Genomic DNA, 21,664 nt, shown 5'->3' on the forward strand with positions numbered 1-21,664 from the left:
GCCACTTGGAAACAGGAAAGTGTATGTTGGACAAGCATGAGGACCTCGGTTTGAGTTCTCACCATACACATAAAAGCTGGGCATGCTAGTGCGTGTGTGTAACTTCAGTCCTGACATGGGTGGGAGCAGGTGGAACCCCAGAGCTTATTTTCGGAGCTAAATTGATATGCTACAGGTTCAGTGAGAGATGCTGTCTTCAAAAAAAATAATGTGGAAATTGACACACATGTGCACACACATGAACACATTCATACACCTCTCAGACAAACCACCCATGCACACACACACATATATACTCTGTCCCCAACAAGATGGAAGTCATCTGTTGCTTCCTTTAACAAAATATTTCCTGGAGAAGCAAGGTCTTGGTGCCTTTCCAAGTGTACTGATAAAGAGCTGCCTTTCAAACGACTCATTCTAGATCTTGAATGAATCAGGGACCGTTTACTCAGGCATACACGCATGCACATGTGGCACACACATACACACACACACACACACACACACACACACACGCACACGCACTCGCATACACATGCAAACAGACAAGTTGAGCAAAGTGAAGATAAATTATATTCTCTCTCTGTGCATGCTACATTTGTGTGCATGGTGTCTATGTGTGGTATATACACTCATGTGCAGTGTACAAGGAGACTAGAAGAGGATAATGGTTGTATCCTGCTTTATTAATTCTCAGCCGTATTCCCTTGAGACAGGGTCTCTTACTAAACCCGGAAGTAGGCTAGTGAACTGCAAGTCCTAGGGAGGATCTTCATGTCTCTGTTCCCTCTACCTTAGTTCTGGGGTTACAGGCACACATAACAATCACAATTGGCTTTTAAATGCAGGTTTTGGAGATGTGAACTGAGGTCTTCAAACTTTCTAGCAGAATCTCTCACTTGCTGAGCCATTTCCTCAGCCCAGAAATGTCTATTCTTATTTGCATGCTATTGAAGTTAATTTGAAAGTCTAGTTCAGAAGAGAGTTTTCTTTTCCCCTTCCTTTCTTTCCTCCTCCCTCCCTCCCTCCCTCCCTCCCTCCCTCCCTCCCTCCCTTTCTTTCTTTCTTTCTTTCTTTCTTTCTTTCTTCTTTGTTTTAGTCACCATCTTAGGCTTTTACTGCTGTGAACAGACACCATTACCAAGGCAAATCTTATAAGGACAACATTTAATTGGGGCTGGCTTTCAGGTTCAGAGGTTCAGTCCATTATTATCAATGCAGGAACATGGCAGCATCCAGGCAGGCATGGTGCAGGCAGAGCTGAGAGTTCTACATCTTCATTTGATGTCTGCTAGCAGAATATTGGCTTCTAGGCAACTAGGTTAAGGGTCTTAAAGCCCACAAGCACAGTGACACACCTATTCCACCTTCTAATAGTGCCACTCCCTGGACTGAGCATATACAAAACATCACAGTCCCAATAACTAGTGCCAAGGGACATAAAATGTTCTGCCAGTGGTTAAAAGTATCTTCTGTGCTTTTTGAAATTTCTTGGGCTACTCCAATGAAAGCTGTGCAGGGAGAGATACATACACCGTTCTTTACTGGTGATAGCATCCCCAAAGTTTACCAAAGAATAGCTCTTGCTTAATATCTAGACATGCTCTCAATTTGTTAGCTATGCATTTTCTCCACCGCAGCCACCTGAGGTTAGCAACCCTGTGGAGTGAACTCATGCACCCGCTGATTGCACAGTCAGCCCAAGTGACTAGTGCTAACATTTAAGAGCCACTGATATAAGCCAACATATAGGTTTATGCAAATGCTGTGGCTTATAACCTGATGAAGGCACTTATCCAAAGTTAGGAAGCAACCAGACAAGACCAAGTCCCTAAAACAAAGGTTTACACATGCAATCCTATATTTATTATGTATTATATAAACTTTTGGGAAGAGTGCCTTGCATTCCAGAAGGTAGACTTTAAAAGCATATGAGCAAATATTGAAAGTAGAATCCTAAGTCTGTATGGAGAACCATAGGATACTTTCTAAATATATTATTAACTTGAATGTATTTGTTATTTTATTAAAATATATTTATTATCAAATTCTCAGGTTCTTCTATCTGGATAACTTTATCTCCTAGTTATGTGTGTATGTATACATGCATGTAGTGTGTGCATGGGTCATGTGTGTGTGTCTATTCCTAAATGGAGACATGCTTGAAGACCAAAGGAGGATGTTGGGTGAACTACTTTATTGATTTCCACTTTCCTTTTATAAAGGGTCTCTCACTGAATCTGGATCGAGGCTGTCAACCAGCAAGCTCTACAATGCTAGGGTTCCAGGCATGTATTCATATGCTTCTTACTTTTCATGTGGTTTTGGAGTCTTATACTTGTGTAGCAAGTGCTTTTACCCACTGAATCATCAAGCCAGGCCATGTAACATTTACCTTTGTTTTAATATTTGACACTGGATAATTCCGTGAACAGAATTTTCAGGACTAGACTTGTTTTCCAATGCTTTTAGCCCAGAGGGTTATTCAATATTTTGACACATGAATGATGTTATCTACAAATGTACTGAGCCAAATTTATTCATAGCTAACCCATGGCTACAGGTTGGATATGCCTGGCCTAGAGAAGTTTTACTGGACACCACCAATATGTTTTGCTGCAGATTAAGATGATTTTGCAAAGTGAAAATAAGCCTACTTTCCAGCTCTTCCAGGCATGGAGCTTCCTGAAGACAAGGCATGTCTCCACAGGACTGACTCCACTGAAAGGAAACAGTCTATGAACAAGCAAAGGAGCCAGGCAGAGACACCGCTCATTGATGGAGGAGCTGGAAGGACATTTTCTAACACCAAATTACAGAAACTCTTTAGGAAATGACCACTTGGAGGGACATGGAATGATTTGGCAGGCACTCTCCTGTTATATGTGAATAAATTTTATTTAAAATCCAAACTGTTGCATCAGTGATGATCAAATTGGACTCCAGGGCACTGCCATCCTCTGCCTTGCCAGCATCTAACACTCTTTTGGGAAGAGAACTTGGGACAGTGAAATAAGCTGAGGCTCAGGAGACTTGGACTGGATCCTAGCCAAACGTTTAGTTCTTTCATTGTCTCTGGGAAATGACAAGCTGTAGGAAATGAACAAGTGAGTCTCCTTTCTGGAGCAGGGTGCAAGGGTGGGATAAGAGTGATTGGTGGGGGACTGACTTAAAAAAACACCCAGTGGCCTCTGAGATAGTTTAGTGAGTAAAGGGGCTTGCCATGTAAACCTGATGACTTGAGTTTGGTCCCCTGAACCTCCATAAAGGTGGAAAGAAATGACTCCATGTATGTCTCTGTCTCTGTCTCTCTCCACCTCTCTCTCCCTCTCCCTCTTTTTCTCTAACACACACACACACACACACACACACACACACACATACACACACACACCCTACACCGTGACTCCAATCCCCACTCACTTTAGCACCTGGCTGTGGGAAAGGCTTTGTTCCTGGGAGGGCAATCCACAGTGTTGTAGGAATCCACAGTGGAAGGGGAAATGGCACAGCCTATGGCTGTGTCCTGAGATCCCACTCCTCCATTCTGGAATGCACAGTGGATATCATCATTTGATTAAAGCTTAGTTCTCTATTGAATCTTCCTAAAGCCTGAGTCTACTGCTGTATATCTCCCTGTAGTGCCATCAAAGTTGGCACACAAGTTAAAACCCACTTCAGTCTTGGTTCTCTGAGAATAAAGAGTAGATCACTCATGATGCAAATGGTAAGCTGTAAATAATTTTCACCTCCTTTATCTTTGGGACTCCAAGTGAGGTGACAAGGCTTATTATTTTCACCTATAAATAAGGAAACAGATCCAGAGAGGCAGAGAATTGGCACCTGTAGCCCAGCTGAAATTGAACTGCATATCTGTTGGTCTCTAGATGCCAAAACTATTTTAACTAATCCTATACTTCTTGTGTAACTCACCTTGAGATAACCCCAACGTCTCCTGAGGTCAAACATCAAATGTGTATCAACATCTACTTAGGGCTCTTTGCAGGACTGTGCTGGTATGACCTTCATGGTTTTGGAATTGATCTGGCTGGAGAGATGGGTGAAGGAAAAAATGGTAGACACACACTCATGTATGAAAGGGCTGGGATCAGGTGGGCTGTTTGCTCTGATGGAAACACGGAGACCCAGAGCATGCATGCATGCATCACATATATATGATGAAGGATGAGGCAGATTAGCTAATCTTAGTAGTCTCTGTAGAGAACAGGCTCAAGCTGCGGTCATCCAGAAAAAGGAAGCCGTGGTTGATATTTTCTCCACATACTGTCAATATCTATATTTGGACCAGGGTAGGGCCTTGTCATTCATATGAGTGTGATGTAGGAGGGTCCTCAAAACAATACATATTCACTCAGGAGTTTGTCCACTCCCAACACTGTACTAGGTATGTTCCTTGGTTTTGATATCACGGTGGCAAAGCAGGCTAGGAATAGCCTTAATCTAACCAAGAGGAGGATCCAAGGATCCCGGGAGAGGGTGCTTCCTCTCTCCTTCAGATGGTTGCTTGCTCATCTCCACAGTTTGATTAGTTTTGAAAATTGCAGCAGTTTTCCTGAAAATGGATTAAAATGACAAACTATCTTAATTATGTGATCTTGCTTTGGAAATCAAAATGATTGTTGGAAAGTGGAAATTCTTATGGGCAGAAAATCAGGTACTTGGTACTTATCGACAAAATACACCTCTTTTTCAGCCTAGCTGCATCAGTGCTGGGGGCGGGGAGGATATCGTATCACGTGCTACAACTACTGTGATCAGAGACACAGAAAATCCTGGGTGTGCAGGGAGCCAGGTGCTCCTCACAGGGTGCCCTTTCATTAGTTGCAGAAGGCAAAGGAACCTGGACTATACTAATTTTTTAGGACCACCATAATGAAGTACCAAGTACTGGATGGATTAGACAAGAGAAATATGCTGTGCTATACAGTTCTGGAGGCTACAAATCCTTGAAAATGCATGGACAGGGCTGGTTTCTTCTGAGGTGTCTTTCTGTGACTTCATGGTCTTTTCATGGTCTCTTCCTAAGTCCTGTGTCCAGGTGCAGGTGTCTTAGCTTTCCTGCTGTGAACAGACATCATGACCAAGGCAACTTTTATAAGGATAGCATTTAATTGGGGTTGGCTTACAGGTTCAGAGGTTTAGTCCATTATCATCAAGGTGGGATTATGGCAGCATCCAGGCAGGCATGGTGCAGGAAGAGTAAGAGTTCTACATCTTCCTCTGATGGCCACTAAGACAAAGACTGACTCCTAGGTGGCTAGGAGGAAGGTCTCAAAGTCCATTCACACAACGACATACTTCTTCCGACAAGGCCTAATAGTGCCACTCCCCGGGACAAGCATACTCAAACCACCACACAAAAATCCCAGTCACAGTGAGTGGGTGGGATCCGTTCACTCTATTTACCTTGCTTTAAGTTAATCAGCTCTTTTTTTTTTTTTTGGTTCTTTTTTTCGGAGCTGGGGACTGAACCCAGGGCCTTGCGCTTCCTAGGTAAGCGCTCTACCACTGAGCTAAATCCCCAGCCCCAGTTAATCAGCTCTTTAAAGACCCTATACTTGAATACAGCCACATTCATAGGTACTAAGGAATAAGACATCAATGTACCAGTAGAGAGGGGACAGAGTGCAGCTGATAAGAGGTCCTTAAAAAACCCATCGTTTAATGAATATTTTGTCTTTTAAGGTTAAAGTATTCCACCTCTCACTGTATTAGTAACTTTCTTATGTTAGTAGTCCACTTTGAAATTAGCATCTCTCCTATCCATTCCTGTCCCATCACCAAGCATCAGTGCCAATCGTTTTGGAACAGTGGTTATCTGTACCTTCTGTATTAGCTCAGGCAAGCCTGCTGGGTAATGATAACTGTCCTGAAATTGTCTGGAGATGGTTTCACCACAGGGCTTCCTAAGAAGGAGCTATGTAGTCAGCAACGATACTTCCCAAAGCTTCTCTATGGCAGGCTCCCTGCTCACCACTGGGTTTATGATGATTGCAAATGTCGTGTCTATGGTCTACATTTCTAAAGAATAAAACCTGTGTCATACTTGTAGGCACCATGTCTAGCTGTGTGTCACAACGCCCACTCCTGTAGATGAATGGGAGTGGGTTGTTGATACAGGGCAACACCACACATAGGCACATACACAAGGATGTAAATTACTACATCAGGATAGTGAGATGCCCTCACATACTCTCTTTATACACAACCCCACAGAGATGGCCAAAGACAAGGCCAGGTAACTTCTCTTAACTGCTTAAAGGACTTGCTTTCCTCTCAGGTACGAGCTCTCTTTCTTGGAGATTTGTCCTGTAGTGTATTCTGTCTACAGGACTTTAGGACTCTCTTTGTGAGGCCCTACTGAGAGCTGCACGGTAGGTGATATTGGTTTACTTTTGTGTGTGTGTGTGTGTGTGTGTGTATATATATATATATGTATATATACATATATATATATATACTGTTTATGGTGTGGATATGTTCATGTGTATGTGCCTGTGTGTGTGTGTGTGTGTGTGTGTGTGTGTGTGTGTAAGCTAGAGGTCAAGATCAAGTGTCTTCTTCAATTTCAATTCCTCTTATAAGTCTCCGAGACATTGTTTTTCACAGAACCCGAAGCCTGCAGATTTGGCTATGCTGGCTGTCCAATGAATTCCAGGGAGTCCTTCTCCCACTTCCCACAGCACTGAGCATCCCCAAGCTTTAACACCTATCTGCTTTTGCCTTTCATGTGCTGCAGAATTTGCCTTATTTTTCTAAACCTTTCCTTTCACGTTGTTAAACGTCTACTTAATGAAGATGTTCTTTTACATTTGAAACTTAAAAAGGCTTTCCTTGTGAGGGGTAGGGTGAGGGTCATGGCTCCTGGCCTAGCAGATGAGTGTTTCCATGATTTGGCTTCTATCTTAATCTTTATCATATTGTTTTTAGAGCAACTGAGGTGACATCTGGAATGGCAAAGAGCTGAGGCAGCAATGGAGGCTATACAGAGATGGGAGGCTGCAGTGGGCTTTGTCCCATCAGACACTGAAGTGGGTTTGCCTCTCCAGAGGCTGCAGTTAGCTTTGCTCCACCAGACGCTGTAGTAACTTTGGCCTATCAGTGTGTTCCAGGATGGCTCTCCTGACCATACAGAGAAGAACTATGTGAAGGACTCATTCTCCAGGATTCTGAGTTGTCTTGGTGAACACTGGTACTCTTCTGAAATCCTTAAAAGAAGTCATTTCTCATCAAGTGCCCCCTGGGCCTCTTATATAGCCCTCAGCCTTCCCTCCTCACCTATCGGAGCTACCTTCTGTGCCTGTACATGGCATAGTTCTCCTGTGATTCTCCTTTGATCTCTGTCCTTGGATGACTCTGAGAGGACTTTGCTTTCTGCCTATTTGACACAAGAACAGAGTCTATATGCAAGTCTCACTGTTAAGGAGCTGAAATTAGAGGCTACTTAGAATATCCAGAGCTTAGAAAGTCTTGTATCACTTTTCTGAAGCAAAGCCACTGGATATGGTTGGGGTGAGAGTTGGGGGTTGAAGTGGGAATGGGGGTGGCAGGTGATTCTGGTCCACCTGCTTCTGTGTGTCATAAAACACAGTAATATGTGCAATGCTTACACAGTAATATGTGCAATGCTTACACAGTAATATGTGCAATGCTTACACAGTAATATGTGCAATGCTTACACAGTAATATGTGCAATGCTTACACAGTAATATGTGCAATGCTTACACAGTAATATGTGCAATGCTTACACAGTAATATGTGCAATGCTTACACATCTGAGCTTGAGGCTGAGGCTTTTGCAGCTTATGAATGGCACAGTGCATTTCCTACTTCTTCAAAGACAAAAGCCCCTTGGTTTTAGACAAGTAGCAGCACTCTGATCTCTTAATCATGACCTTCGGTGACATGAAGGTGACTGACACAGCTCATTTGTCTCTGCTTTCCTTCATGCTGACAGTAAAAAGTTTCCAAGCACAGGTTAATTCCAGATGAGGAAATGGCAAAATAGGAGTCTGAAAGTGGAGGGGAGTCACCAGATGACCTGGGAGGTACCTCTGCTTAGAATTAACTTATATCAATTAAATAGTGGGTATATCTCCTGGAATTTCTACACAAAATGCTAATGACTCATTACTTAGATTTTTTTTAGGAATGCCATAGTGATCTTAAATATGTGTATATACTATATATAATATATATTATAAATTGTATGCACATACACAAATACTTATGTACACAAACACACATATTTGTGTGTGTGTGTGTGTGTGTGTGTGTGTGTGTGTATGTGTGTGTGTGTTTTCATTTCCTGATTTTTATTGTCAACTTGATACCACCAAGATTCACCTGGGAAGAGGGAATCCTAATGGAGGGTTTGCCCAGATCATATTGGCCCGTGGCCATATCTGTGAGGAATTGTTTTGATTGTTGATTGATGTAGAAGGGCCGAGCTCACTGTGGGTGTTACTGCCCCTGGCCAGTAGTGCTAGGTTCTATAAGAAAGTCAGTTGAGCATGAGCCAGAAGGAGCAAGCATATAGCAGGGTTCCTCCATGGTTTTGGCTTCAGTTCCTGCCCTGACGTTCCTCAATAAAACTGTGACTTGGAAGTATAAGCCAAATAAATCCTTCAGCCAGAGTGTTTATCACTGCAATAGAGAAAGAAACCCCTACTCTGTCTGTGTATATGTGTGTGTATGTGTGTGTGTGTTCGCCAGAAGAGGTAAGAGGATGGATGGCTTGTATGACTTGGTTCCCTTCCCAATATCTCACTATGTAGTTTCTGGGGGATCAAACTCAGGTAGCTGAGCTTGGTGACAAGTGTCTTCACTAGCTAAGCTGTCTCATAGGCTCCTCATGGGATCTTATAACATGTACATGCATATCGCACAGCCTACATTCCTTTCTTGATGTTATGATATTTTATACATTCTTTGGGTTCTTACATGCACACAAATTGATCAGTCATTACTTGGAAGGCCTGGCAGTCATTAGTAGTCCATGCAGTATCTGTTTGTTAATTTAGTTTGGTAGCTGGTCAGCTTTTAATTCCATAAACAACCACATACTCACCATTCTAAAACATAGCTGAAACTTGAACATGATTTGTACCTTATCACCCAGCCATAGCCCTATCTCCTCCCTCGCTTTTTCCTCTTCGTTCCGTACTACTTCACTTTCTGTTTGTTAGCACCTCTGCACTAATGTGTAGTCCTACGAAGCCCATTTTAATTTCTGTCTAATGTAGAATCCCTGAACTTACTTCTCTGCTGGAGTTCAGCTAGCTCGATGGTTGTACTGGTGAGTTCCTGTTTTGTCGTTGTGTACAGAGCAGCTTTGAGCATGTCCCGTTTTGAGCATGTATAAGAACGGAAATGCTGGATTGGAGACTTTGGTAAATGCTCAGCCTTAATCCTCAAAGCTCTACGCAAACCTCCCATGCATGGACACACACCTGGAGAGTTCACATAGCTCGCACTGACATTTGTTATAATAAAATAATAAAAAGCGACATTTCCTACTTGGTATTTCAGTCAGAAAAGGTTAAAACAAAAAAAAAATGCATCTCTTCCGCCAGTGTAACATTATGTAAGTGTCCACAAGATGGAATGCCCTAGATTATGCCAGAACCACAGTAATTCACAAACGCAGGCAAACAAGAACGATGCCACTGCAGCAGAAATTATACTTTGATGACAGCCAACATGCAGGAAAAGATTAGCTTCTAAGCAGTATAAAATATGGAATCCATGTGGTAGATGTCAATGATTCAATATATGTAACACCCTCTGCTTTTAAATGAGCTGTGTCGGGACACTGACCTTACCTGTAGTCAGGAGAACCTTTCTTGGTCACTCACAAAAACATTCTCTTTAGTAGAGAGAAAAAAATACATGTCCTTCACATATTTATGCAAGTGTGGTCAGCAGACTCTATTTCTGAGATTTTTATATCTCTTTCAGCTGGTACTCTTACCATCTAAAGTTATATTTAGTATTTTAGCAATTATTTTGTTCTTGTTCAGAAATTGCTTCACTTGTCTCTAGAAGCACACATGTGCTAACACACCCATGCATTGCATACCCCTTTGCATCAAGACAGCCTTTTGAAGGTTAGAAGGGAAAGCCACCAGAGCTGTCACTAACCAGCTAGTGCTCCTTTGGAATAAGAAGCATTTGGAATCCCATACCTTCACATAGAGCTGCTGGAACTCTTCGAGATTCAGCCTCCCGCTCGGACAGTCCTTGAGGAAGCCCTTGTACCACTGCTTGAGCTCATGCTCATTGAACTCGGTGCTCTTCACCAGGTCCTCCATGACTTCTGGGGCCAGTTTGCTATTCTGTTTCCCCATTTTGCCTGTAGAAAACCACACCGAAGAAGTTAGCACAGCGACTGGGAGGGTCTTTTGGTCAGAATTCACTTCTGCCTGTCTGATCACAGTTTCTCCAAGTCTGCATCCATCCTTCTCCTTGGTTCTAGAATAGCCAGGAACAGGAAAACCCCTTTGGACAAGCCTGAAGTTTTGCAGCTCATCATCTCTGTCATCATGTCACCTGTCACACGGCACTGACTCTTATGTGGAAACCAGACAGCTGTTGTTCTTGATGTTCATGCTAGTTATATGGGAACTTGTTTGTTACTCCTGTGAATTATAGTTCATTAACACTTGGTACCTACTCATCTAATTCTACATTGGTTTTGCAGGGGTATTGGGAGATATATGGATAAAAACCAAGGGAGGAGCTTGTAACCAAATGTTTAAGAAGGAATTTGGAAATCTTGGTCATCTGTCATATTTATCTCAGTTGGATGAATTTCAAAGACCTGTTTTCTTGGGGGGAAGGGGAATAAAAATGGCCCATTTTGATTAGTTACATTGATTCTACCTCTTCTCATCTCTGAACATTTCCTGCAAGACTGTCTTCAGCATTGGCTTGTTCTAAAGATTGGTTGTTGAATTTCTATTGACTAAACTTCATCCTGTCATTTTTAATCATTCAAAGCTAAAATAACAGTGTATAAAGTCATGTCTCCTACATGAGTCCTATGTTTGTGTGTTCAAGAGTAGAGCACAGGCTAGGAGGACAGGTCAGGTTCAGAATTGGCAGATTGCTACTTTGACTTGTAATTAACTAAGCCTGCCAGTTACAAAAATATTAATTACTGTCCTCTCTCAATTTCTTCATAAAAATAAATCATCAGATATAAATAAAAACCCAGCTTTACTGTGATGGTCAATCAAGAAAGAAGTAGCTAGGCAAAGATTATGAAGAATAACTTGAAATTAATAGTTGTATTTTTGCTAGATCACAAATCTTTGCAAACCATTTTAAATGTTTTATAATAATAAAATAATTAAAATGTGGCCAATAAGTCACAATGGAACTGAAAAATTCATGAAAATATGAGGACACATCAGAGGGAGAAAAGTAGCAGGAGATCTTTAAGATCTAGTGAGTAGAGTGATTTCAGTTTTAAAGAATATACTCAAACGGACCACTGATTCTATGCACTCCAAGTAGGTCTCTACTTGCAACAACCCCGAGGGGAAATGTCATCTCATATTTTACTGTTGTAATTATTTTGATCTTGTCCTAAATCAGATCGCACAGTCTTCACCAGGAACCTGCCCTGACATTGAGCAGGTCTTTCACCTTGTCACTGTCCCAGTAGCATAGGACAGTACACAGAATTCTGTAGGAAGGGCAGTCATTTTCCGTGTACCTATGTTTGATAAAGGGGCTCTGGGATCAACAACTCCGCCCTCCGTCATAGAGCCTCTTTATTTACTTTTGCTTGGAATTTCACTTTTAAGTCTTCTATTAGCGCATGTCTCTTAATTATAAGTTACTATGGCACTCCACAGCTGGATGTGGAAATCAAGTGGGTACTCAGGTGTGAGATTTAATTAATCTGGGTAAGAAAACTGTAATTCACTGTTAGCCTCATATTCAAAAGACGGAGCACCAGAGCTCTCAGTCCATTATTTTGTTCTTTTTGGTAGAGAGGCACCAACCGATTAGAATCCCACCTCACAATAATAATTACTGAGGATATAATGTTGGCTTGGAGAAGGCCCTACACGGAGCACTTCTCACACTTCAACAAGGATGAGGATAGCTCCCTGAGACTCGGAACGCTGTGGTAACTTCTAGAGTCATACACCTAAGGAAACTGGATTTACAAGATTAGACTGAGTCAGCAGAGATACACAAGGGATGGGTATGCATCCAGGAACAGAAGAAGAGGAGGGTCAGAGAGATAGAGAGATATAAATCACTTTCAAAAATGGACAAAGGAGAGATGGGTCATGTTGCTGGGTTGGCTGACTTGTTAGAGAAAGATTTATCAAAATCACACACTGTAGATAAGTATAAATTAATAGTTAGAAATAGGTTAAAAGTTATGGAAAAACCACACCCCAAATATTCAACAGTCTATCTGTTTAAGAGAAAGTGGATTCTCCATGGATCATTTGATGCCTTAAGCTGTTCCTACTGGCTGGGAAAGGATGAATGTCTTTCTCACACACAGGGGCATTGTTAGGGCTCTGAGTCATGATTCTGGAGAATCCAGTGCATACCTTCATGCCTTTTGGTTACAGTCAAGGTTAAAGCTATTGCTCAGGTGTGCCCGGAGTGGGTGGATCATGCACAAAGTCTTGTTATGGCCTGCTCCCGTGATTGCGCCATTACCTGCCCCCCAACCCACAACAGCCCAGGCCTCACCAGGCTCTATCACTTCCTAAATCCCTCATTCTATTCTCATCTCCTGCAGTGCACAGCTGCATGAATAAAGCCACTAACCTTGCCTGGATCTGCCACCTCAAACTTCAGCACTGCCCCCCATGTCTCCAGCACGCAGCCCATCTCCCTGGCAAGGCACACCCTCTGCTGCTTGCTAAGTAGCGTCACTTCCTTCCGGTCTGTCTCTTTGCTCTATATGGTTATAATAATGGGCGATTACAGATTTCAGAGCTAGCACAGAGCAGCACACAGTTGCACAGACTTGCAGGTTCTCTAGGATGATGCCCCATTTGTCTTCTTGTCCAAGTCCTTCATTTCTTTAAATGACCTCAGCTCACATCTTACCACTTCTGCAAGATGTTGATAGGGGAGGCACTGTCCACCCTGGGGCACTACCTTCTTGGTAAAGCTTCCATGATCATTTTTTACCTACTGGATTTTTTCTTTTAAAAGGTTTTTCCTTCCTCCCCCCTCCCTCCCTCCCTCCCTCCCTCCCTCCCTTTCTTCCTTCTTCCCTTCTTTCCTTCTTTCCTTTTATCCTTCCTTCCTGTCTTCCTTTTTTCCTTCCCTCCTTCCCTCCCTCCATTCCTTTTTTCTTTTTGAAAGAGATAGACACAGAGACAGACACACACACACACACACACACACACAGAGAGAGAGAGAGAGAGAGAGAGAGAGAGAGAGAGAGAGAGAGAAGAGAGAGAGGAGAGAGAGAGAGAGACATGGCAGGTATGTGTGTGTGGGGTGACTGTCTTTGCCTCCTTGGTAATTTCTATTAGATTCTCCACAAACACATTTTGAGGAGATGAGCAGTAAGAAAGATTCACATATTTGATATGCATTTTCTTGGGAAAATCAGTCTCATTATCTCTATATGAAGAGAGCCATTGGAGTCATAAGTCTGAGATGCACTCCACAGATGGTAGAAATGTTTTGCTTAACTGTGTGGAAAATAGCCTATCCTCCTAAAGACACTAAAGACAGGTTACCTGTCTTTCCTCTTCCTTTAATTTTGAATACCATAAAGGTGCAGTCTATATCTTTCACCTCAGTATCCTTGGTGACTGACATAAAGACGGCATTTAGCAACATTTTTTAAATTAATGGACACATACACTTCCAACTCATAGGTCTTTCATTCTGGTCTACAGTGATACCAGCCAAGTAATCGTTCTCATTATGGAATGAGAATGGCAGAAAGGGTAAAACTTACAGCGACTTATAATATTCCCAAGCTGAGTTCCCATGACGTGCAGGGAGGAGAGGCATGCTACCTCTGTCTCCAGCTTACTCTGTGATCTTGGGAGAATCCATCTTCCCTCACACCCAGTTTCTCCACTTAACAAGGGAACAAGTTGGATCAAGTGATCTTTGATGCTCTCCTAGCTCCACTATTGTCTGGTTGGCTGCACACATTTTCTAACTATGAATCACAGAGTTCAGAATGGCTTTTGCCAGCACTTGTCCACTTTGTATTTCTACCTGAGAATCCATCAGCACTTGAGCATTTTTATTACCCAAGAAGGGAGGGGACAGCAACTGTGTTTTATTTTTAAACTGGTATTCCAGGCAATAAGGGAAAAGGCAGCCCCACCCAAGACCAAATGAACTTCTTGGTGCCTGAGATGCAGACGATAGGCTTTCAAGAATAAATACACAAGAAGCAGATTGAGGTCCACGGTGGGTACAAAAACTCATTGAGAATGGAACCCTTGAACAGAAAGCCCAGTCCACTTACTTCCAAATGGCACTTTGAATAGATGGGGGCTTGTATATCCTCTTGCTGCCAAAAGGCTTTTGGGTAGCAAAGTTCACTCATCTACCAATGCTGTCAGAAGGAGATGAACAAAACTTCCATTTTGTTACTAGCGCTTCAAAGATCAGAGAGACAAGGTGATTTGCCCTAGCTTAATGACCATGGGAAGGGTTAGTAAGGCATGATCATAGACCTCTCATACCCCTTGGCTTAATGATACAGGCCATCATCTTCTCCTGCCTGGAATCTTCAACTATTGCAATTGGTGGTCCTGCCACAAGGTTTGTTTATTTTCTGTCTACATACTATCCTGTCCAGTAGCAGATTCTAGAGCATAATGAATAGAGTAGGTCACTGGGAACAGCCAGGGAGATCCCGTAGGAGAGGAAAGCCTTCTCCCACACCTATAGACCCTTCAGGATAATTGTGTGTGTGTGTGTGTGTGTGTGTGTGTGTGTTATATTCAGTTTCCCAGTACATCCCAGGACCTGCTGAGTTGCAATAGGCACACAGAGTCACACAGTAAGCTCCTCCCAGGTAGTCTGGCAATCAGCCTGGTTGGATCTTAATAAGATTCAGCTATAAAGGCTGGGTGGCTGAGATGGAGCAGCCAAGCCACATGTGCAGACACACAGCAGCCTAAGTACAGTGGGAAACAAGCTTGGACACAAGCCCAGCGGAGCAGAAGGAAGGGCTTTGGGACCCAGGCCTCAAACCTCTGGAACGCATGCAATGTGCAGTAGGGTGGAAGACAGCTTGGATGGGAGCCAGGCTGGTTCTAGTGTCGAATTACCAGCTCAGCCTCAGACAAATTAGCTCTTAGCTCCAGCGCTTGGCTTCTTGTCTGTGCACAGAGATAACTGGACGAGGCTGGTCTTGCTCACGTGTCAGTTGCTTGCTGTGACAGCCCTTTGTTCCCTGTTACCTGCCTATACCTCAATGCTACTGCAAGGTTCTGTTCATTCAGGCCTTCTCCATGACACCAAGTATAGCTTTCAATCCTTATCTCTTCTTATACTTAATGTAGGGATCCCGGCTATAATGAGGGAGGTATTATAAACCATGCAGACAGAAAACCCTCAGAGCGACTAAGTTTGGCAGGAACTCCTAAGCAAATTCTGCGAGAAAGGGTCTGCTCTGGGTACGGCCAGATATAAATGGGAAAGAAATCAGTCTGATCCTTGAAGGCCTCACAAATACCTAAAATTCAAAGCATGGTAAAAAGATGGTCATAGCAGAAAACCAGAGTGACAGAGGACAAAGAGAATCCCACCAGTCAGTCAACCTTATCTGTGACTAATTCCCAGATGAAAACTCCATTATACCTGTCCAAACACAAGAATCTTCCCTGCTACCTTTGTAGGACTCTTTCTCCTACTCTCTGGCAACTTGCAAGCCAGACATTTATCACCATTTGTTCAACTCTGCCTTACCCCTGCATACCATTGAGGGATGAGAGCAGCCAGAGCAGGACACAGGGAACCCACGTTCTGTCTGAATCCTCCCTCTCCCTCCTGGTATCCCTGATATGGGGAGTCTTTTTATACTGGGGACTGGCATACATTATACACTTAGGGAAGATGGAAGTCTGAGAGAGCTGCTTCTACATGCTTCTGGTCCAAGCCCTCTGGTTTTAGACTAGAGGATTTGACACTAGGGGAAGTGAGAGATTCTCTTAGATCACAGAGGCAGCTGAGGGTTGAACTGTGGTGAGAAGCCTGGGACACTGAGTCAGCTGGTGACCCCCAACCCCCGACCGTTGCAGTATGTTGTCCCTAAGCCAAAGGCTCAAAGGCCAGCATAGCCAAGCATGTTTATCTTTGTGCAAAGAGGTTCAAACGACCCATGTTACCATTCCCCTAGGGTCCTGAAAACAAATAATCATTTCAAAAGCAAGCTGCTACTTTTTAAAGGACGTTGAAAGGGTTGAGAACTAAGAGTCATAGTTGCCCAGAACATTGTTGAGTGGTTTCCTTTCGAATAGAGGCAATTACTTGAGATCTTGATAATTTCTCCTCCATTTTTTTCCCCTTCCTCCAAGAGCCAAGTCCTTATAAGCAGTATGTCTCAGGGGATAGCAAGGGTGTTGATGGCAGGCTGGCATTTCAGTGCTGTCTGGGAACCAAAGCAGCTTCAGGGAAGAGAAGTCCTTTCTCACAGTGTTCTCTGATGCCATTGCCTCAAACCAGAAACCTCGTGGGATTGCAGCTGAAGTTCTGGCCCACAAGCTTGAAATAGGCAGTGGGACTCAGGCTCCATCCTCAGGGACTCAAGATAAAAAGCAAAAGTACATATTTGATCTATAATAAATGAGGAAAAAAATACTTTGATGGCAGCAACAGTGGTGCTGTTAGGGCAAGCGACAAGAGATCTGTTCAGGAAAGTGTAATGAATACACGAAGGTGAAAGTGAAAGTGGGCCCCAGGGATCGACCAGTCGTCCCACAGCTTGGTTTTCTAGCTGGAGACCTGGGGAGGTCTCTTACACCAGAGAACATAGGGAGTTAGTAACAGTGCCCATCGATGCCCTCAGCAAGAGGCCTGAACACTGCTGCTGTGCCCATGCCTTTGATCCTGGGGCATTAAGGTGAACTGCAGGCCCCCACAGAATTGGAAGGAATCTATACGAGTACCCAGGGTATGAAGAGAAACCTCCCTGACTAGGCCTGTCTTACCCACTCTCTACCAATTTGCTGTCTGAGCTGTCCTGATGTAGGATACAGACTAAAATCCTGAAGTGGTTCTGGGGCTTTAGAGGGATGGATGGTCTACTCCTGACTCCAGGCTGGGAGCTGACAGGACTTACTAGATGTCCCAAGAGAGCTCATGAGGTCTCTTCAAAGGGCCGTAAGAACAGACAGCTACGACAGTTCCATCTTCTTCCAATGTTTTATAGACACTAAACATTTCTTATGATCTGAGAAGTATAACTCAGACCAAAGCCATATTGATTCCTCAGTACTTGTTCATAACTTTGGGAAAGTTTCTTCTCTGTTGTTCATTTCTCTCCCTTTCTATCAGGGCTCAATGTCTCCCTTATATTCAACTGGATTGAATATGAGGGGACAGCAGTATGTGCTGGACACAGGCTCTGGTTAGACTCAAGCTTCTGATAAGTACAAGGAGGTGTCGTTTGATGAGGTACTTTAGTCAATGGGGTCTAGGAACCTCCTTTTCAAATAGAAATGACATTTCTTTGTGGGGATGTTATGGGGTAAAGGAGGTGACATGTTCAGTTCTTTCCAAAAACACCTTCCAAGAAGCGATGCTCAGCCACAATACCTACTATTAACCCCACCACAGGCATAGCAATCATGCTGACCTAGAATATGGAGAATTGGATGTTTCCAGATTTTGTACAAGAGAGGAAACATCCAGGAATCACCCTAGATGGCCTCACCAGGTTTGCATGAGCAGAAGTACACAAGTCTCGGGGCAGAGGAATTCTAAGATGTCTCTGTTGACTCTGCATCATGGTTCGAATAAAAAAATACCCTATAGGCTAATGTGTTTGAATATTTACTCTCCTGCCAGTGGTGTTATTTTGTGGTGGATTCTTGGGAAATACAGCCTGGTTATCAGAAGCAGGTTGCTGGGAGCAAGTATTGAGGGTGACATGGTTCTGGGCCAAACTGCTTACTGATCTGTTCATATGTTACAATTAATTAATTCCATAGACTTCTGCCATGAACCTACTTACCCACTCCAGCCACCGTGCCTTCCTTACTATGATGGACTAGTCACACCCTCTGACCTGAAAGCCAAAATAGAACCTTCTTCCTTTAAGTTGCTTCTGTCATGTTTTCTGTCACAATAAATTTTCTGGTTAGTTTTAATTGCCATCTTGCTATAACCTATAGTTGCTGGGGAAGATGATATTGATGAAGAATTTTCTAGATCATGTTGGCCTGTGTGTGTGTGTGTGTGTGTGTGTGTGTGTGTGTGTGTTTGTGTGTGTGTGTGTGTGTGTGTGTGTGTGTGTGTGTTTTGGTGAAGGGGGTGAAGGGGGGTTGTCTTGATTGCTAAGTGGTATGTAAAGACTGAGTGTATTGTGGGAAGCACCATTCCCTAGACAAAGGCTTCAGAACAGTATGGGAGGAGAAAGTTAGCTGAAAACAAACATGTAAGCAAGGATACACATGTTTATTCTCTCTTTGGTCTTGTTTGTGGATGTGAAATTTTACATTCCTGCCTTGACTTTCCTAAAACAATGGACCTGGATTACCAAGTCAAATAAAGCTTCCCTCCCTAAGTTGTTTTTGTTAGGGTATTTATAACAATAGAAAAGAAACAAAGACAGTGACATATGTATACTTAATACATCTGGCTTACTTTAAATAAAATTGTTTTATATATGATTTGGCCTAGAGTGAGGAGTAGGTCATTCCCCCAAAGCCCCAGGGCCACTTATATATGAAAAGTCACTTGAGGATCCTACAGTCCAGATGAAGCATTAACTGTTGAGCAAAAGAGATTTCAAGCCAGTTTTTGGCTCAGCCACTGAACAGACGAGCGAGTTGATTAATAGCTGGTGACCTTTCCTCTGGGACTGACTCAAACAGCCACCCACTTTTCTGCAACCTGCACCTTATTTTCATTTCCCTGTGCATCCAACCATTCTATGTATTTCTGAGGAACGGCTTCTATGAAAGGAAATGGGCTGTCTTTGGCATTGTCAGAGCCTTGCCTGGTTCTATGAGGTAACAGAGGAAAGGCTTTCATTAATAATCACAGCCTTCTGTCCAACAGATTGTGTTCTGGGTTGTGCTGCCAAGACCCAGTGGGGAGGGACCATGGCCCTTATCTCAGAGCAGCAGGGAGCTACTGAGAAAGGAGTAGGCCAAGACTGTCCCCTGTCACCAGCACATCCTCGTCATGGTGTTGGGCCTTAAGCACCGTCGTTGCTATCCTCTCATTGCTTTCTGGGTGAGCCTTGGTTCTATGGCAAGGGCCAGCGACATGGTCACATGCCTGCACAGTAGCTGTGTCTCAACCCCCTCATGTTCCAAATCTCAGGTCACTCAATATGCCCTTTTGAGAGATGTTTGTACTTACCATGATTTTGAGATGTTATCACTATTGCAGTTCTAAAAATGTACATTAATATATATATATATATATATATATAATGGGTATTTGTTTTAGATTTGTGTGTGTGTGTGTGTGTGTGTGTGTGTGTGTGTGTGTACTCTCAAGGAAGTTGGGTCTTTCTTTTTTGATCTTTCTTTCTAATATGTGGGTTCTTGGGCTCGAACTTAGGTTGTCAAGCTTCATCATAAATACCTTTACATCTGAGCCATCTGTTTGACTATGAGCCCTGCACTCTGTAGGCTCAGTTGTCCTTGAACTTGTGGGTGATCCTTCTGCTCCTCATCCCTAAGTGCTGGGGTTACAGGCATAAGCCAGCCTGTCTGACTGTCTGGATCTTTAGTACAGATAATTTTCAAATTTTCATATGAAGAAAGCTTTCTGTAAGTAAGATGTTCTAGTGGGAAGCAACGTGATGCTGAAATCAATCAACACCCCCTCATTTTTGAGACAGGGGGTAGTGTAGCCCAGGCTGGCTTTGAACTTGCCACCTGAAGTTTACACAGAGATGAGGACGGAACCAGGCTGATGAGAATGCATCATGATCCACAGGATTGAGATTGACACAAGTGTGTCCCTGATGTTCCCCAACGGAAGATCAGAAGAGAGAAGACATCACAACAACCTAGTAAGCTGGGAAGGCAGGTCACAGAGCAGCATGCGTGTATCACCTTGCTTTACTTTATATACACACTTGCCTAGCTTACACACACAGCAAGTTTGGGCACATTTCTAATTTACATTAAAATCTTAACAGTGGTTGTAACAGTTGGCCATACAGTGCTGGCATTTCACTCACTCCTGCATCTCTCTGGGAGTGTATAACAGTAATAGTCAGAAAAGAAACAGTATACAATCTCCATTTCATCAGACAAACCTCAGTTTTTGCAATCTTGGACTGAGAACTGTGCTATTGCTTTTCCTCAGTACTGGTCATTTTTTTTTTAAATTCATGACATCACTTCAGGTTTCACTGGCAGCCACAGACTCTCTGTTCTGACACAGTTAGTTGAAGGAAATGAATACAATGATACCTAAGAGAACCCAGGAAGGTTTCTCCACACCCCAGAGAAGCTGGGATAGTGAGAAAGGTTGCCAGAAGAAGGGTCTACCTGACTGGGCCAGGGACTGCCAGAGACTCAGAGGCTTTGTTCTGTCATCTTGGACTACCAGTGCTATCAGGCTGGCACCATGCTTAAAATTTTTCATGGTTGCTAGATGTAAGTGAGGAACCAGATTACAAATGCCACAGTAAAGGCTGATGTACCACCGAATGCTGTTTAACAATTGGAATTCTAAGGTAGAAAATTCAAAGGGAGAGACAAATGACGTCTGAGTGCCTGAGGCTAGGTCTAGGGTTGCCCGTTAAAGTGCTGCAAAGAATCTATCTGCAGGACAAATGAGAGAACCTAGAAGACCTTGAAATCTGTTAACTTCTCCAGGACAACATTAACATTAACAAGAACATCTGCTCTTGTTCTTCCAGGACACAGAGAATGAGGATTTATTTGAAAGTGAAGCTCACCATTTGCAGGTACTCAGCCAGCAACTTTTGGCTTCAAAATATGTACATAATCTAAGGCAGCTGTCCTCAACCTGTGGGTTGTGACCCTTGTGGAGGTCAAACAACACTTTCACAGGGGTTGCATATCAGATGTCCTGCGTATTAGATATGTACATGATGATTCGCAACAGTAGCAAAATCATAGTTATGAAGTAGCAACGAAAATAATTTTATGGTTGGGGGTCACCACAACATGAGGAACGGTATTAAAGGACCACAGCGTTAGGAAGGTTGAGAACCACTGTTCTAAGGATGGAGTTTTCTACCTCACCAAACTCTGTGGGCTGATCTTCTATTATTTGATAGCTTTGTGGGGCTCACCCTTCTCTGAAGCGCCAGGCCCATGCTTTAGACTCGAACTTTGCTTCTCTGTTGCTGTGACTCAACAATGCCTGAAACCAACCAGGATGAGGCAGGGGTTCGAGATTTATTGGGCTGACTATTCTATGTTGTAGTCCATTATAAAGGTAAGTCAGGCAAGGAACTCAAGAA

The 21,664-nt window shown here is 43.1% G+C and overlaps 1 protein-coding gene across 1 annotated transcript in view; it reads right to left on the minus strand.

Moving 5' to 3' along the window:
- Vsnl1 (visinin-like 1) overlaps positions 1 to 21,664 on the minus strand; it is a 120,836-nt gene that overhangs the window by 59,304 nt on the left and 39,868 nt on the right. Inside the window, 1 exon segment of the mRNA NM_012686.2 lies at positions 10,209 to 10,375. Coding sequence (NP_036818.2) covers positions 10,209 to 10,370 — 162 coding nt within the window. The 5' untranslated portion in view covers positions 10,371 to 10,375.

The sequence above is a fragment of the Rattus norvegicus genome, chromosome 6, assembly GCF_036323735.1.
Source record: "Rattus norvegicus strain BN/NHsdMcwi chromosome 6, GRCr8, whole genome shotgun sequence".
Taxonomy (NCBI): domain Eukaryota; kingdom Metazoa; phylum Chordata; class Mammalia; order Rodentia; family Muridae; genus Rattus; species Rattus norvegicus.